At 43.5% G+C, this 12,921-nt stretch overlaps 3 protein-coding genes across 3 annotated transcripts; 2 read left to right on the forward strand and 1 right to left on the reverse strand.

Annotated features, from left to right (window-relative positions):
- Window positions 1-333: 333 nt before the first annotated feature.
- Window positions 334-777, forward strand: LOC129197872 (scale keratin-like). Its single transcript, XM_054806676.1, has one exon. It carries the CDS (start codon window positions 334-336, stop codon window positions 775-777), a length of 444 nt encoding a protein of 147 aa, XP_054662651.1.
- Window positions 778-3,071: 2,294 nt separating this feature from the next.
- LOC129197860 (feather keratin 4-like) lies at window positions 3,072-3,434 on the reverse strand. The gene has a single exon (XM_054806662.1). The coding sequence runs from the start codon at window positions 3,432-3,434 to the stop codon at window positions 3,072-3,074; it is 363 nt and encodes a 120-aa protein (XP_054662637.1).
- A 5,070-nt stretch (window positions 3,435-8,504) lies between these two features.
- On the forward strand, window positions 8,505-8,915 carry LOC129197495 (beta-keratin-related protein-like). The gene has a single exon (XM_054805984.1). It carries the CDS (start codon window positions 8,505-8,507, stop codon window positions 8,913-8,915), a length of 411 nt encoding a protein of 136 aa, XP_054661959.1.
- Window positions 8,916-12,921: the final 4,006 nt, after the last annotated feature.

The raw sequence follows: 12,921 nt of genomic DNA on the forward strand, positions 1-12,921 counted from the left end.
ACGCAGTCGTGCTTAGTTAGTGCTCCTGCTGAGCTCTGAAGTAGCCATAATTTCTAACAATATTTTGAAACAGAATCTAGGTCTAGCTTGGAATTAGGATGAAACTTGCCTTTTTTTTTTTTTTTTTTTTCCTTGGCTGGCTATTTACAGAAAGCAATCTATCCACATGCCTTAGCAGAGCACTCAGATGCCCTCCAAGCTTCTCTGTCACTCATGTGGCAGGAAGGGACCAGTGGGTGACAGCCTTCACTGCAGGGAGCTGTGCACCAGTTCCAAGGGGTCTGGCGTTATTCTGATCTCCCTGTGTTTCAGACTTACCCGCTTTCCAGAGCGATGTCTTACTGCGGAGACCTGTGCGTACCATACAGCAGCCCATGTGAGGTCACCTGCCCTCAGCCCTTGACCAACGCCTGCAACGAGCTGTGCGTCACATCCTGCGACGACTCCAGAGCTGTCATTTACCCACCACCCGTTGTCCTGACTTTTCCGGGACCGATTCTCAGCTCTTGCCCACAGGAAAGCGTCGTGGGCAGCTGTGGACCACTTGGTGTTGGCCACCCATGTGGTTCTGGGGGCTATCTTGGATACAGGGGCTATGGAAATGCTGCTGGCTTAAGGGGCTCCATTCTTTTTGGAGGCTCAAATGGTTATGGGGGTGCATGCAATTACAGCAGGTCTTATAATTCTGGATACTCATCACTGGGAAGGGGAAATTTTAGCCCAAATTCTTACCGCCGGTACAGCACCTACAGCCGAGGAAGCTGTGGGCCATGCTAAATACTTCATGGGAGTTCATGAGGATGTGGAAAACATGGTAGAAAATCATGGATGGGAAACTGAGTCTGAACCTGAGCAGAGCTGAGAGCTCACTGCTCTGACTGACGCCAGGAAAATGGGCTTATAGGTAGAGCTGGGAAACTGTATAACTACACACACACAGAGATGGGGTGGGGAATAAATATATTTAGTCAAGGTCCAGCAAAGAAAAAGAATTTTTCAAGGAAGAAAAGAAAAAAAAATCCACTTGGAAAACAATTCGTTTTAAAATATCAACTTTAAAATTTTAGAGGAGAAAGTAAAAGAGATTTTTCTTAGAGAGATGTCAAAGTTAAACAGTTCAGAATGTTTTTAACCACTTTTCATTTTCAAAACTCTTATTTTCTCCCCATTGAGATTACTTCAGCTGAAAATTTTCATTGCCCTACAGCTCCATCTTGGAGCAAATTTGCTGTTTATTAGAAAAATATAACCAGCTCAACCTATAAGCATAGTTTCCATTTTACACTTTAGGCTTTTGGCATCTTCTGTATACCTTCTTGCCTATAAATTTATTGCACCGTTCCTGGGGATGGGCTGGATGTTCAGTTACCAAAAAAGATCTGTGCACTGCAAGTATTGAGGTGTCCTCAATTCCCCTGAGGTTAAACAATGTTCAATGTAATGCTTTGTAAGAAATTGTACACTGTTTTGTGGCCTTCCACAGCAAGACAGTGCAAGAGTCATGGAAACCTCATTTGCCTCAGTATGTCTGCTCTAAAACGAATTTATTGTAAAGGGGTAAAAATAGGACATATAACTCAAATTATACAACCGTAATAAGGAAAGCAGAAATTCTTGTACAAAATGCATGGCTTAATATCACAAGCTTTGTGTTATCAAGGGTCCTGAAGTGTCTGCCTTTATTCCCTGTGTTATTGCAACTGTTAGCTCTGCTTCTCATGTCCATTAAAAGCCATATTGCATAGCACTGGCCTGGTGTTTGTTCCACCTCAGTTTTCCACTTACCTCTGTTTCAATGAAAAGACTTCACTTCCTTCTGAGCTCCCTTATTTCTCTTCCAGATGATACGGTACGTTTCCAGTAATCACCAAAACGCAGTTTTCTTCAAGTCACAAGTATTCAGTTACTTTGGAAATAAAAGTTTTGGCCCTTCAGTTTTAACAAAAAGAGAATGCTCTTAAGAGCCAGAGAAAATGATGCTACATACATACCCACAGCACACCACCGCTTCTGTGCTGTGTGGGTCCAGCTCCATGCAGAAGCTGAAGGCTTTCCCAGGATAGAAATGGAAATCTAGTCCCAGCATTTGCAATTAGCAGAAGACTTTAAGCAGCAAATACACTTTTAAAACGTAGTGAAGATACTGAGGGCAACTCCTTTCTCTTTGTAAGGTAGTGGGGAGATGAAGATAACCTCTGATCCAACAGTCTAGCATGATTGTTTAATCCCACCCCTTTCACCACTAATCCTTATAAAAGATTTTAGGGATGTCCACATCTTGTGGATAAGTGGACAATGCACACAACACCCAGGACACCTTGTCCTTTGCTGTTGATTAACACACAGAGGATCCTGGGTCTCAAATGAGGAATCATTTTAGCATCATTGTCCAATAGTTTTAAGCAGAGAAAAAAAGGAACCAGAAGGAAAATGTGATGCAACGCAAACTTTAATTGAAACAGGACAAGCACTTCATAGCAGCAGAACATAACAATCCAGAGAGTACAGAATACATTTGCAGGATTTGCTGGGGATGGATGTGGTTGTCTTCTTTTGGGGCTGAGATTGTAAGACGATCTTCTGTCTTTGTTGTATTTGCAGCATTTGAGAGTTGAGTTTGGGTTTCACCTGTTTTGTTTTTTTTTTAATCCCAGGCTATGTGAAACAGGGCAGCTCCCAGAATCAAACTGGAGCTTTGAGAAGTTTTTCCACTATACCTCAAAAGCCATGAAACATATTAAAGGCCAGAATATACAGGATCTAATTTGCATTGATGTTTAGTCTTCTATAAACCGCTTGAATTCAAACTAAGGCCTTTTCTATATTTCTTAAGTAAACAGCCCCTCGAACAAGGAGTTGGGATCTTCTTAGCAGATACCTAATCCAACAGGAATGGAAATATAGTGTCTGGGCTTGTTTCTCAGCATAGCTGAGTGTGCCCAGCTCCTGAGGACTCCCACTGCAGCCTGGTACGCTGCCTCTCTGAAAGCCATGTCCCTCTGCTCACTCATAGACAGGGACTTGGCTAAGGTCCCTGCTGTGTCCCGCTCTCTGGAGCATCCCTGCAGAGCTTAGCAGGGCCTGCAGCTCCCACCACGGTAAGTCGTGTATCTGCGGGAATAGCAGGGGTAGGAGTACCTGCCACCCTGTGAGATGCTGGACCCAGAGGAGCTCTGGGCATCCAGGGAGTTCCCATAGCCAAAGGAGCTGCCCAGCCCCAGTGGGGCTGAGGAGCCCACAAAGCTCTCCTGAGGGCAGGAGCTGAGGATGGGGCCTGGGAAGACGATGGCCACGGGTGGTGGGTAGACCACGGCACGGGAGTCCCCGCAGGAGGTGACGCAGGGCTGGTTCCAGGCGTTTGCGTACGGTGCGGGGCAGCTCACATCACAGGGCGAGTAGCTGCTGTAGTTGCAGGCCAGTCTGTTGGAAGACATCTTTCTGGCTGGAAGTAAGCCTGAAACACAGAGGGTGTGGAGAGCATGGGTCAGGTGTGTTTGCAAAGGGGAGCCCTCATGCATTCAGACCATACAATATTCAGATAGTCACTCTTCTATAGGTAGGTATACAGTGTGATGGCAACTCATATGCGGAAATAACAAAGATTAGATAACCCGTTAGAAGTCAGCAAAGCCTCATTAGGGACAGGTGAAAATTAACTTAGCAATATTTGTTTAAAACTGTTCCTATAACTATTGTCTTCATTTGCAAAGCATTCCTGGCCATAGATAAAATCTGTATAAAAGCAGCTCTTGAAGCTGCATGGCCTCCATATAAAACCCATACCCTCCAAAGACTGCCAAGCTGAAAGAAGTTGGAGTCTTTTTTAATGAAAATACCATTCTTCCAATAATAGGCAAAGACATATTAAGTGCTCAGACATAAGTACATTAAAGCTCTTATTAAAGCAGCTTTTAAACTCATAGAAGAGATTTAACTGAAGTCAGACTTACTCAGTTCAGCAACAAGGAGAAGGCAAGAAGAGTGGTTTGAAGAGCTCTGTGCTCCAAGCACTTTTATACGGTTCCTCAGAGCAGCTCCAGGGTCTGAGCCATGCTTCGGGCATGCGGTCCTTCCTAGTTACAAAACAAACTTTCCTGCATTTGTCACGTCAACAGGTGGAGGAATCTTTGCATATTGTCTGCTGTTAAGCAATTATTAGTTGAATGGTATCACATCCATGTTGCATCCTACGGAAATCTTTCATCTCAAAATAGGGACAGTATTCACCCTTAGTTTCTTTCTACTCATTAACTTCCTCCTTCCACTTGCCCAAGCTTCAAAGCGCATAGCTCAGATCAGTAAAACAGGATTGCTGATTTGGCAAAACAGACTTTTGTTTGGAACTGATGATTGATCTTGTCAGGCTTGAGGTAAAGTTTTTCAAACCTTTTAGTTGCAAAGGGAGATGAAACTTGGAGACCTTTACACCTACTTTGTCAGGACACCATTCTGCTGCCTTTCTATCCCCACTTTCTTTTTCTTCAATAGGTGAAAAAAAAGTCTATAGACCACAACCCTTGGGTGCTTCAGTTATGGTAATCATCCTGTTCATGGTTACGTCGAAGCAGCTCTGTGATATAAGGGCCTTTCTGATGTTAATAGTGAGTTTCTATGGTGTATTTTGAAGGGGTGGTGGAGGGAGGGGAAACGGGACTTAACATGCTGCAGGAATCTTCTTATCCCACTTCATTCCTGGTGAATATTATTATATATTGACCTAGTGAAAACAAGACAGAAAGGGCAAGGAAACCCTTGCTTAGAAATGCTAGGAAGGAATTAGTCTCATGCACAAGTTACTCCAGAATGTACTGCTTTTGACAACTCCTTTGCTCTGAAACATCACGTTGGGTCCTTTCAGACAGTGGATCCTGGTCTAGCTATGTACAGCAGTTTGTAATAAATAAATTTACAACTCGAAAATGGTACTCAACTCCTCACCTGATGTAACAGACCATAGATCAAAGTGAGTGGTCAAATTCTGGGGTCCTCCTGCACCTATGTTTAAATTTGATGACCTTAAAGGGTTTACATGTTAAGAATATTGCTTACAACATTTAGTAATTGGAGGGCTGAATTAGATTACACATGATGATTCCGTCCTGACAGCAAAACTCATTTGAGGAACAGTGTCCCTGCTCTACTGGGAGCTGTAATGTGTACTCCTGTGGATTTGTCAGGTGGGATGGAAATGCTTTTTCTTTACTGTTTATTATAAACAGAGACATTGCCCTGGTCTCGCTCCTGAACCTGCTAGGGAAACTACAACGTGGGAAATAGAAAACAACATCAAGTCTAGACCCAGGGCAAGGTAAAGATGTCCCAGTTGAGGCACAGTGGTCTGTAGCAGATTTCCAGTGTAACATTTGCCAAGAATTTCAGGGGAGGTTTTTAGATGCCCTCGCTGTCCTCCGTGCATTGGGGCGAGGGCAACCCTCCCTCTGCACTCGCTGCAGGATGCTGTCTCCAGTGGGGATAGTAATCCTTCCTTTCACCATACCTAAAACTAGTTGGTTTCGTCTATTGGTTCCTGACAGCAGTGACTGTCTGAGCTCTCTGTTTTCATGGTATCTGGGCGCCAACCTCATTTGCATAAGCTAAGAGATAATAGAATTATAATTACAAATAATAACACTAACAAGTACAAGACATGCCCGAGATCTCCTCCCAGAGGCTGACTTAATTGCCAAGAGATATTTGGTAAATTATTTGGCCTCTGTCTTAATCATCTCTTTTAGAAATCATCAGTAGTAATTTCCCATTTCATGTAGGCATTACACAGGCTTACACAGTGCAGTATTTTACTGCTGGGTAAAATGCTTAAGATAGTATGAAATTGAAAAAGGGAAAAGTTAACTTGGAGGCAGAAGAAATCAGATGAGAATTTGGCTGTGGTGTGCACCCAAAGCGTGCAGTGATCCATGAGATCAGTTTAAATGAAATGAGTTTCATGGGCAAAACCCCAAACCCCCAGGATGTGGTCAGACCTGGAAGGCAGTAGCAGGGAGTTCTCACACTGGACTCTCCAAGTCTTGAAATACATTTGCCTTGGTCCTGCCTCAGGAATTAAATCCTTATAAAGCCAGATGGATGATAGTTAAGGTTGCCGATACAATGTTAATGATCATCTGAGTTAGGGCATACTCTCAAAGGGATAATGAAATAACAAAGGCTGGTGAAGGATGTCTGTAATCTGGACATCTACAATTTTTTTCTATCTGTGTTTACAAGGTGGATACTACGCTATGAAAATGACTGTGAAAAGTGACCATCTGCAAGTCTTTCTGATGCACACTGTTTAATACAGACCCACGCTGCCATCACACTTGAAGGTCTGAGGAGCAGGCAGAGCCAAGTCGTAGTTTCTGCTGCCAGAGTGAGCACGGTAGAGTGGCAGAGCAGTGGGGAATGGGACATAATAAACCTGTATTTTCTGGTTTCTAGCACACGCCTTGTGGCTCAGCATCTTTAGGAGGGCAGGTCTACACCAGGCAGAGTTCTCCTGAGCTAGGGGTGACCAGTCTCCCTTCAAAAAGGAAAGCAGTGACCAGATGGTGCATGACCTGTGCTAATTACTTTTCCATCAAACCAGGCACTTCTGAATCAGTATCTCCTTTTCATCCTCACCCAACAGTCATCTTCCTCCTAGGAGTCTGGAAGTGCTCTCAGTCCGTGGAGCCCTTTTTAACTCCTTCCCTGAAAATCACATTTGCTTTGTGATGATGCCAGTTTAGTTGCTGGCCATTTTAATACTCCCATTCTTATTTCTCCATCTTAGTCTTTTTATAACTCAAGAGAATGCAAAATCCTTGTTTTTTCAATGCATTATACACAACCACTCATTTGTACAACACCCAAATGAATTGGGTAATTTTTATTGTTGCTTTCTTGATGGGATTATTAAAAGACTGAGGCTGAATAATGCACTTCATTCAGTGGGAGAGCTGGGAGGAGCACTGCACATCACATCTTCATTCTTTTATCTCCTGCACTGTGACACTGAGTCAAGGACCATTGTTTGGAGAACTTTAAGAAACAAAATAGGAGTTTGTCCAGCTCCAAGGCCCTGACAACCTAAATATGCATCTCCAACAAATACTGTCTACACAACACAGTAGAAAAGCTCATTTACAAGAAATTAAGGCTGCGCAATCAGTACCCTCAAACATAATTGACAGACTTTCTGGCGTGTCTCAGTCTAGAAAAAAAACAGGACAGGGACATGGTGGCTAACACAGGTTGCTGAGATTTAATCATATTATTTTTGCACTTCTGTTTCCAAATACCATAAGCGATGCATGTTGATGTATGAAATCTTTAGGATTATTAAAGGGCATTCCCTAAGTCAAGGCCGATCATCATGACAATACTTCTGCCTCGATTGTAAGCCCAGTTACATTAGCTGATAGCTGGATATGAATTTCGACATTTCTTGTGTAAAAATTAAGATCTGTCATTAAACAGAGCACAATCTAATACCCTGTTTTGCAGTGCTCAGTTCTGGGTATTGCAAAAGTATTCGCCATGATGGCAATTTGTAGCTAACAGTCCAATGCTGAAGATGGACTGTGAATTTAAAAAGAAGGATTTACAATTACTGCTTCCAAAATTCAAATTTTCTTTCTCTGTAAATGCAGTGCTACAAAAAGCTAAAAAGTTAAACTGAAATAGTAACAGAAGGATCCAACAGACTACTGTGGCTTTGGACAAAGGTCTGAGACCTCTACCTCTGGTTCTGACTTAGTATTTATAACACTATGAAAAACAAGAAAACACCAATATTTGGACAACTCATACAGAGAGATATGCGTTAAGTTATAAGACAGCAACATACTTTGAAAAATTAATTTGCAGATTCATGGCGAAGTAAATCTTGATCTCCCTCTGTCTCCAATAAAGTGAACAGAGTTATAACAAAGATAGAAATCAGCCCGTTTGACATGCAAGATGTCTAAGGGTTATGATGCAGATGCAAAACCATTTGAGGTGGTTTCTTAGGAGATACAATATGCAAAACAATTACCTTGATTGAGTGACATATGCATAACAGTATATTTGAGGGACAATGAGTACAAAGGAGGACAAGAATGGTTCACTTCCCCCAGGGCAAACTGAGAAACTGTATAAAAGCACCTGTAGCCCAGAGTCTTCAAACCACTTCTCTTCGATTCTCACTTCTGCTGTTCAACCAAGTAAGTCATGTTCTTTGCGGGGCAGGGGAGGGTTTGAGCTAACATGTCGGCTCAACTTCTAAGAAATTCAGACAAGGAGTGTTGTAAGAACTATTTCAAGATGCGAACCAGGGTAAGAGGAAAGAGAGTAAATAGAATAAAATGTATTTTGTCATTCTCACCTTTAATTCTAAACAGATTTACCTCTGGCACTTGCTCTCTGAATGCGTTCCTGCACTGTCACTGGTCTGAATGCATGAGGGCTCCCCTTTGCAAACACACCTGACCCATGCTCTCCACACCCTCTGTGTTTCAGGCTTACTTCCAGCCAGAAAGATGTCTTCCAACAGACTGGCCTGCAACTACGGCAGCTACTCGCCCTGTGATGTGAGCTGCCCCGCACCGTACGCAAACGCCTGGAGCCAGCCCTGCGTCACCTCCTGCGGGGACTCCCGTGCCGTGGTCTACCCACCACCCGTGGCCATCGTCTTCCCAGGCCCCATCCTCAGCTCCTGCCCTCAGGAGAGCTTTGTGGGCTCCTCAGCCCCACTGGGGCTGGGCAGCTCCTTTGGCTATGGGAACTCCCTGGATGCCCAGAGCTCCTCCGGGTCCAGCATCTCACAGGGTGGCAGGTACTCCTACCCCTGCTATTCCCGCAGCTACGGGATATACCGCCCTGCTAAGCCCAGCAAGGTTTCCCCGAATGGCCAGACCCAGCAGGAACAAGAGCAATTTCGCAACCTGTGAGTGAGCGGAGGGGCATGGCTTTCAGAGGGGCAGCGGGAATCCTCAGGATCCAGGCACACTCAGCCATCCTGCAAAACAAGCCCAGACACTCTGCTTCCCATTTGTATTAGATCTCTGCTCACCATGTTCTGGGTCTCTGCTCAAACCCTTTTTACTTTGCTGCTTTGTAAATTTAACTTAATTCCTTTGTATTGTTCCCTGCAGTATCACTGTAGTCTGATAAATCTCATTTGCCAGTTCCAATAAAATCCTTTCTGCATCACAATATCATGTTTTCTGCTTTTATTTGTACGGTTTCTAAAACTACAGCTCACTGATGCTAAAATAATCCTTGATGACTAGTCTCTTGCACTAAATAAGGTGTTAAAAGGAAATCCCAGAACTTGATATAGATCCAAATGTTTCATAGCCACATAGTTACACAAGTACTATGTTTTTGCTGTGCTTGATAGCCTTGGGATCCAGAAGAAAATCTGGTGTGGGCACATACATGACAAATGTTAACGCAGACCCCTATTTCCTCCATTTTGGTGGTGAAAATGCAACTGTTCCTGTAAGCATGGTGAGCCTCAACACCTCACAAACAAGGCAGCTGTGGAGCCCTTCCTTTTCCCTCCTGGCAATAGTTTTGCCCATATCATTTCTCCCAGAAAGGTATTGGAAAGGAAAGGAAATGAGGGTCAGGCACGGCTACTAAAAATTCAAGGGCAAGGGGAGCCTGGAAGGCTTGGGCATAGCTCAGGATTCAGTGTACAGCAAAATGATCTCTATTCACTCCTTGTCACAACAAGCTCACAGAGGCGTTTTCCCCTGAACAGAGAAATAAATGCATCCTGAGACAGTAAGCCTGATGAGCCTTACTGACTTCTTCCTCTCCTGAAAGGTCAGTCAAAATCTCTGATAGTCTGGCTTGTGCAGTCTTGAAAATGGTAAGTTTTCCACATGCTGAAGTGCATGAACTCCTGGCATAGCTGGGCTTAAATAACCACACTGTTGCCATGCTTATCAGCCAAGACAAAAATCATGAGCCTCATCAGGCTGTAGCCTTGTTTTAAGGGGTCAGCACACAATACGGCCTTGGAGACCCAGGACAGCAATGCTGAGCGTAGTGCATGGCGCAGATCATGGATACCGTGGTAGAATTCCAGCTTCTTCTCATTGCTGATGAAAAAAAGCCGGAGGTTTTTCAGACTTATTGTTCCCTCTACCACCTATCCCATGGGTTTGTCCACCTCCTAAAATTCCTGGAGTAAGCAGGTCCAAACACACCCAGGGCACTATTCTGGGGCACACGTGCCGTTGTGACGGATAGCAAAACATAGGCGAGTGGGACATACATCTGTCGGTCTGTCTTTTGGACACCAGCCATGGAGCAAATCCCACTGGGAAGCACTCCAAGCCCGGTCTCGCTGGGACCTCACCCTGCACAAAGCCAGCTGTCAGGCGGGTGCAGGTGTGGCTTTTCCCAGCCGGAGACTACGCAGTTAGGAATGCAGCTCTCACTTTAAAAGACAGCATTTTCACAACACCCCTGCAGTCTAGTTGGTTGTTACAGGAAAGACAATTGAGACATCAGGGCAAAGTGTTTGTCTTTGCATCAGTTTCTGATTCAGAGGAAGAGCTGAGAAGGAAAATACAGGTGTGCCTATTCCTGCCATTGTAACAGTTAGAATTTGGGTGGGTTTTGCATTCAGCAGCATGTCCTCCCCTCCCAGGCTGGAGGAAAGGCAGAAAACCTGTCTCCATCTAGAAGAAATAAAATAAACGTGGAAGGAGAAATACTAGGTCATGCAACTTTACAAAAGGGTCACAAAGGGCAAGGAGAAGCTACTGATGCAGCCCAGCATTGCATGCACCAGGCCTCACGCATAGATGATCTGTCACCACTAAGTCCACGGGGATCACTTAAAAGAGCAAGAAATGTTTTCAGGATAAAGCCAGAAGTAAGAAAAGAGCAAAGCAGATCATTCAAAATCCCAGCAGTCTGCACCTCCACCAGCTTCCTGCCTTGTGCCAATTCTATTTTTGTTTTGTTCTTCACCATTTATTTTTCTACCCTGCATTTCCTTCAAACATTTTGATGAAATCAGCAAAAGCAATACGAACACTGGGATTGAGAAAAACAGAGAACGTGGGGTATTTGTGCAAGGATAGCTGTTTTTCTCCTGCCAAAGCTCAGCAGAGGACAGGGACAGGACTGTGGTCACTGGCTCCCCCCTTAGATTTACTCAGCGCAGCTGAACCACTTCTGGCACTTTGAAGATGTAAATAGTACTTCCTGCTGTGTAATCCTTAGCCATCTTTCCATGAAATGTCTGGAGAGATGATAGAGCTTAGATGCACCTTTTGATACGGTTTTCCTTGCTCATCTCCCAGCGTCAGCTAAAGATCTGCAAGTGGAGCTGTTACGGGTCTATGGCACGGGTCAGACATCTCATCTCTGATGCCTCTGACATTTTCTTTTTCCCCCAGACAGACCCTAAACGGTTACAAACTGCCTATGCCCACCTAACACCCCTGAATTGCCTCTGATTCTTCTGACCAGTGAAAGGTTAAACAAAGCATCTAGTGATGTTACACTTCAAAATGGCTATATAAAATCCTTCCTTCTCTATACATAGAAAATGCAGGGGTTGTGTGAGTTGTCAGTCAGCTGGTAAAGTCTATTGAGGATACTCACAACCTTATACCAAAGCTGAACATACAAAACTAAGGTCGAAAAAAGTTTTCAGGTTTGGGGATTATGAAACTATTTAAAGATTATAGAAGCATAGAATCATTTTGGTTGGAAAAGACCCTTAAGATCATCAAGTCCAACCATTAACATTATGCATAAAATTTAACCCATGTGAAGATAAGACCAACAGGGTATCCTAGGCAATCTTCTGCTGTCAGAGAAGTCCCTGCCTAATAATTTATAAACTCATTTTCACAGACTGTTTCAAGTTGAAAAGGCAGAAAAGGCTTCCCTGGAGATAGACTCATGTCAAACTCTTACAAGAATCATGGGTTTAGCTGAATACACAGTTAATAATTAAAGCTGCTCTTCTATTTGCAATTCAATACTTGGGAAACTATTGAATAAACTTAATCTTAACCAAGTCAGCAAGGATCATATAACATGAGGAGTGTCCAAAAAAAAGATTTGACAATTGAGCACTATTTTCCACTTAAACTCCTTGTGTATATGCAACGACCTTGCTCATGAGGATCTGCTGCTTTACCAACTGATATTTGTTGCATATTCAGCTCATCTTGATGATGCAAAATTTTTTCTGACTTATCCTAATTACTATGGTGTTCCCTACTTCATCATGTTGTTACACAATGTTACATCTCATTGTTCATTTCCTTTCAAAACTTCAATGACCAGGTCCTTCCTGGTATCAATCCACTCCCTTCATTGGTTTTGGGTGGCAATGAAGCTCCTTTTTGGTGATTATTTGACTTTTATATCCTTCTCTGTCCTAAGTAGTGTTAGGCACCTGACTTCACTGTCCATGATGCCATGATAATGTCCAATGGAATTTATTGCTGTAATTAATTATATGCTGAGAGTCTGTGAGCTGAATCCTTTGCATCCCCACAGATAACTGACCACTGTCAATCTGACTGATTGCTGTATTGGTCAAGGATTCGAGCTCCGATGGCCATCAGGTCGCTGCTACTTCAAGTCTTGCCCTGGAGAATCCTGTTAGAGGGCAGCGATAATAAATAAAAATTTAAAAAAGGATGGACTTTCACCTCTCCATATGTGTCTCCTGTACTGTATGGGTTGCAGGGAGTTAAAGCATTTATTGGTTTCTCAGGATCACTGAGTTCCTTCTAAAGGACATATTCTAGAATGACCATTGATTTTCTCACTCAATTTGAGACATCTTGAACAAATTGTGATTCCCTCCTGAAAAGTCCTCTGTGTCCTTCTGAGAACAAGGCTGCCTGTGGCCAAGAATACAGATGTTACCCAGTTCTGACAAATCTTGAGTCTTGGAGTTCAGACATGCAC

The sequence above is a fragment of the Grus americana genome, chromosome 29 (genome assembly GCF_028858705.1).
Source record: "Grus americana isolate bGruAme1 chromosome 29, bGruAme1.mat, whole genome shotgun sequence".
Classification (NCBI taxonomy): Eukaryota; Metazoa; Chordata; class Aves; order Gruiformes; family Gruidae; genus Grus; species Grus americana.

Excerpts from the sequence above, each read along its gene's own strand:
- LOC129197872 (XM_054806676.1), top strand. The coding sequence starts at position 334 with ATGTCTTACTGCGGAGACCTGTGCGTACCATACAGCAGCCCATGTGAG.
- LOC129197860 (XM_054806662.1), bottom strand. The coding sequence starts at position 3,434 with ATGTCTTCCAACAGACTGGCCTGCAACTACAGCAGCTACTCGCCCTGT.
- LOC129197495 (XM_054805984.1), top strand. The coding sequence starts at position 8,505 with ATGTCTTCCAACAGACTGGCCTGCAACTACGGCAGCTACTCGCCCTGT.